At 50.8% G+C, this 4,900-nt stretch overlaps 1 protein-coding gene across 1 annotated transcript; it reads left to right on the top strand.

Moving 5' to 3' along the window:
- Nucleotides 1–2,490: 2,490 nt before the first annotated feature.
- On the top strand, nt 2,491–4,900 carry LOC147197769 (uncharacterized). Its single transcript, XM_086125649.1, has 5 exons — nt 2,491–2,704; nt 2,791–3,141; nt 3,235–3,298; nt 3,474–3,627; nt 4,666–4,900. Exons 1-4 carry the CDS (start codon nt 2,687–2,689, stop codon nt 3,512–3,514), a joined length of 474 nt encoding a protein of 157 aa, XP_085981775.1. The 5' UTR covers nt 2,491–2,686; the 3' UTR covers nt 3,515–3,627; nt 4,666–4,900.

Genomic DNA, 4,900 nt, shown 5'->3' with positions numbered 1-4,900 from the left:
AAGAGGCTGGTCTCAGCGTGGCAACAATTGAGAACCAGTGCTCCAGAGCAGAGCAAATCATGGATCAAACCAAACTAGATGTGGCGTTATGACATGCGCAAGTGCAGCTGCTAACGAAGTGAATTAATTGAAGCAAAGAAGATACAGGCATCACCTAATTGTATAAAGTGTCTGTCTACAAAAACATATGAGATGATATAGCCCACCTTTGGTGCACTGCATTCCATTCCCTGCAAATGAGATATCCCTTTCTTCCTCCTCCAGTGGCTTCACATTTGCATTAGCAATGAAATCGTCTGGGAAAGAAGCAAAGCATCTTAAGAAGTTTTGCTGTAATTTTTGTTGTGTTCAAAATAATAATCCCCATGATGTGATTTGTCAAATTGCCTCAGAAATAGGTGCTGTGCAATTACAAATGACAAGCTGTTATCACCCTCTGTCCCATTTGTAAATTCCTTACAAAGATTTAAAATGTCATGTGTCGCAGCAGGATTCTAACGGTACCATAGAGATGGAACAAGACACTCACCAATCCCATTTCCAATTGTGGGTACAAATACAGGATTCTTGTCTGTGTTCATGATGGTGTTCAGTATAAAAGGAGTCTCTTTGTTAGACAAGGGATAGAAAGGTGGTAAGAAAGCATGAACAGAAGTTTATTTTAAGCATAACCAGAATTGCACAAGTTCACGGTTGATTACTCGATCCTGTCATTACATTTAGCCTGATGTGAGAGATGTTCATTGCACGTATATTTCCTGCCATGTTTGCACAAGTGTAAAAGAACTTTCCACTCCAAGACACCAACATTTGCAAAAAATAAATGATTATTCCACCCCCCTTCTTATACATGAATTGATCATTTTTCAAAATAGAAAAGAAAGTCTACATATCAACAAATGCTTTTACCCTTATGTATGCTGTACTTATCTATTTTTACAACTTTCGGTTTGTATATACAGTACATACTCATTGGAGCACATTTATATGTAGATTTTCTCATATTCATAATGGATGCTACATTTCATTAATATATTAAATAATCTCAATGTATTTCTGATGTATTGCTATCGGTGAAGGTGAAGGCCCTCGTTATCGAGGAATGCGGCCCCCAGGACAAGGCGACGGCTCCTGGTGCTTGTGTCTCCGATGACTGTGAAGGCCCAGTCTTCCCCGAAAGCCCCGCCCGCAGGATTGACAGAAGTGGGTTGGGGGGCCGGGCGGTTGCCGGGCCCTCTCCTTCCTCCGCGCTCGCCGGTCCTCCTCCGCAGCGACGCGTCGAGTCTCGAGGACCCGGACCCCGCCCCGCACAGCCCCACGCCAGGCCGCCCGCTCCGCGGCCAGGTCAGCCCACTGTGCCGGGGGAATCCGGCACCGCTGAAGATGACCCTTTAGCTGGTCTTTGAATCGTCTTTTCGGGCGACCGCAGAGGAGCTGCTTCGGGAGACGGTCGTCGCTCATCCGCTGCACGTGGCCGGCCCACCGCAGTTGGGCCAGGGTGATCATGGCCTCGATGCTCGTGAGGCCAGCCCGGGTGAGGATCTCATTATTGGTCACTCTCTCCTCCCAGGAAACGTTGAGGAGAGATCGGAGTCGTCCTTGGTGGAACCTCTCGAGCCTCTTGATGCTGTTCCGGTAGAGGGTCCAACATTCGGTGCCATAGAGAAGGGTCGGGAGGACGACAGACTTGTACACCATGATCTTCGTGTTGGTGGAAATGGCGTGATTCCTGAAGACCCGACGACCGAGGCGTCCAAAGGCTGTATGGGCTGCCTGGATACGGTAAGTGAGGTCCTCATTTAGGCCGGCGTCCTCCTGGATAATGCTGCCCAGGTAAGGGAATGCCGAGACCTGCTCGATGGGTTCGTCGTCGATGGTGATTTGGGGTGGACGATGGTTCAGGTGGAGGGTCTTTGTCTTTTTGGTGTTGACGGAGAGGCTAAAGGTCCTGTACGCCGCGGCGAAGCCGTCCGCGATGAGCTGGAGGCCCCCGGAGGAGTTGGAGACCGCAGCATTGTCATCAGCGTACTGGAGTTCGCTGACGGTCGTGACCATGGCCCCCCGCCTGCTCCTCAAACGGCTGAGGTTGAAGAGCGACCCTTCAGTTTGGTAGCGTAGAGTGATTCCGTGCTCCTGGACAGGGGTGACGTGGTGGATGAGCGCGGCGATGTAGAGGCAGAACAACGTCGGCGCCACCGTGCAGCCCTGTTTGACTCCGGTCCGAACCGGGAATGGGGAGTCATTTCGCCCTGAGTCAGGACGCAACCCTTCATGCCGTCGTGAAACATCCGGATGAGGGATATGAATTTGGGGGGGCAGCCTTGATGTTCCAGCACTTTCCAGAGTGCTGCTCGGGGCACAGAATCAAACGCTTTGGCCAGATCATAAAAGATGGCGTGGAACTCCCTCCGCTGCTCCCGGCACTTCTCCAGGAGCTGTCTGGCGCAGAACACCATGTCCGCGGTTCCCCTTCCTGGACGGAAGCCCGCCTGGGACTCTGGGAGAACCCGCTCAGCGAGACAGGTGAGTCGGTTGCCAGTATACGACAGATGAGTTTTCCAGCAGTTGACAGCAGGGAAATTCCACGATAGTTTCCACAGTCGAGTTTGTCACCCTTCTTGAATATCGTGACGATGACGCAGTCCTTCAGTTCCCCAGGCACCGTCTCCTCGGCCAGCATTGAAGGATGAAGGTGTGGAGGCGGGTGAGGAGATGTGCACCCCCAGCTTGTAAAAGTTCTACGGGGATGTCGTCGACTCCAGCAGCTTTGTTCTTCTTCATCCTCCTCAGGGCTCCGGAGATCTCCCGGAGAGTCGGCAGCTCCGTCATCCAGTGTTGCACGGGGAGCTGGGGGACAGGATCGAGGAAGCCGTCTATTGCACATGTCGGACGGTTCAGGAGCTCCATGAAATGCTCCTTCCATCGCTGGTGAGTATCCTCCTTTTCCTGCAGGATTGTGCCGTCCTTTGCCTTCACAGCCATTGGAGCACTGTGAGCCGGACCGATGATCTTCCTCGTTGCTTCGAAGAAGGATCTAGTATCGTGACGGTCAGCGAAACTCTGCATTTGGTGGGCAAAGTCGACCCACCATTGATTTTGGATCCTCCGGATCTCTCTCTGTGCTTCACTCTTGGCCGCCCGGTAGGCTTCTTCAAGTCTCTTGGAGGAAACGCAGTTCTGCCATGCAATGCGAGCCTCTCTCTTTCTTGAAATCAGTGGCTCAATTTCTTCCAGGTTTTCGGCAAACCAATCGGGATTTCTCCTCTTCTGGACACCGAGGACCTCTTCCGCGGATTTGGTGAGCGCAGTCTTCAAGTGCTCCCAGTCTGAGTGGACAGTGGCAGGAAGGGTCCAAGGTTGAGTGTCCAGTTTGTCGGCTAGGGACATCTGGTACTGTTCGAGGACTTCGGGCTTCCTCAGCAGCCCAACATTGAAACGTATCCTCTTGGGGATCTTTTTTCTTCTTTTCGCAGGCGCGATCTTCATCCTACGTCTTGAGGCTACCAGCCTGTGATCGGACCATCCGTCATCCATGTTTCGGCAGGTGGCATTGTGTCGCCAGACGCACTTATAACGCTTTTGCTGTGTGAAAAAAAAGTGAAAATGGAAGGACAGCAAGCTGTGGCAGTGAGTATAACGACTGACATGTGGACCTCTGTGAACATGGAGGCCTACTTGGCACTCACCTGTCACTACATTAATGCAAATATGCAGTTGTGTTCATCAGTGTTGGGAGTACAATTTTTTCCACAAAATCACACGGCTGACAATTTGGCCCAGGTCAAAAGGGGCATGATGGAGGACTGGGCCATAACCAACAAAGTAAAGTGTCTTGTGACTGACGCAGCACCGAACATGATCGCATCCACTAGACACCTCCAAATACGCCACTCACTTTGCATTGCACATAGTCTTAATTTATTAGTTAGAAAATCATGCGATCAGGTCCCTGCACTTACAGACATTAGGAACAAAGCTCGGCACATTGTTACATATTTCCGTTCAAGCACTACAGCCAAGGAGAAGCTTGCTCAGGTGCAGCAACAGATGGGACGTCCAACCCTGAAACATATCAATGAGGGGCCAACACGCTGGAACAGTTCTTATGAAATGCTGTCAAGGCTGCATGGTGAGAGGGAACCAGTGTGGGTATCTCTGGCCTCCCTAAAGACAGATTTGGCTCCACTGACAGCTGATGAGTTCACCATCATAGGAGAAGCACTACTTGTGCTTTCTCCATTCCATCAAGCTACAGTGGAGTTGTCTGAAGAGAGGCAAGTTTCAGGTTCAAAGGTCATCCCGATGATGAAAATGCTTTATCATGCACTTGAGCGCCACGCTTCAACCTTGCACACACAGCCAGTCATACAACTCCACGAACACCTCAAGCGTCGAGTTACAGACACTGCTTCCAGTTTGGAGTCTATGAGTGTGTTAACCTTAGTAACACTTCCAGACCCCAGATTCAAATCACTTGGATTCCGCAGTTCCTCCAGGTGCACGGAGGCCATATCCAGACTCCGGTCTGAGTGCATGCGTGTCATCGGGTGCACAATCGAGGCCCAGCCTGGACCATCATCGCAGCCCTCTGCAACTACATCAGGCATTATTAGTTTGTTATTGGAAACTGTTTTAAATGCCAATTTGTTTGGTTTTGTTTTTTAGGTGGCCTGTGGAGTCATCTGGATGATGAGGTGGGGAGACTGGGAAGAGGTGGTGCAACAGTAGATGCAATATCTGAGGTCCAGCGATACCTGGCACAGGGGAATATTGCACGTGACCGGGACCCGCTGTTGTACTGGAAGTACCAACACACTTCTTTCCCAAACCTCTCCCACCTCGCAAAGGAGTTCCTTTGTACGCCAGCCTCATCCCGTCCATGGTGAGCGTGTGTTCTCCA

This window comes from Hippocampus guttulatus, chromosome 12 (genome assembly GCF_054856545.1).
Source record: "Hippocampus guttulatus isolate MCC_2025c chromosome 12, RoL_Hgut_1.0, whole genome shotgun sequence".
Taxonomy (NCBI): domain Eukaryota; kingdom Metazoa; phylum Chordata; class Actinopteri; order Syngnathiformes; family Syngnathidae; genus Hippocampus; species Hippocampus guttulatus.
The sequence above is the reverse complement of the archived record's forward strand: the minus strand, read 5'-3'. Positions and strand labels throughout refer to the sequence as shown.

What these genes read in the sequence shown, in the direction of transcription:
- LOC147197769 (XM_086125649.1), top strand. An exon ending in GCTTCACTCTTGGCCGCCCG is followed by an intron (nt 3,142 to 3,234) that starts GTAGGCTTCTTC and finishes AATTTCTTCCAG; the next exon opens with GTTTTCGGCAAACCAATCGG. An exon ending in GGACCTCTTCCGCGGATTTG is followed by an intron (nt 3,299 to 3,473) that starts GTGAGCGCAGTC and finishes TTCTTTTCGCAG; the next exon opens with GCGCGATCTTCATCCTACGT.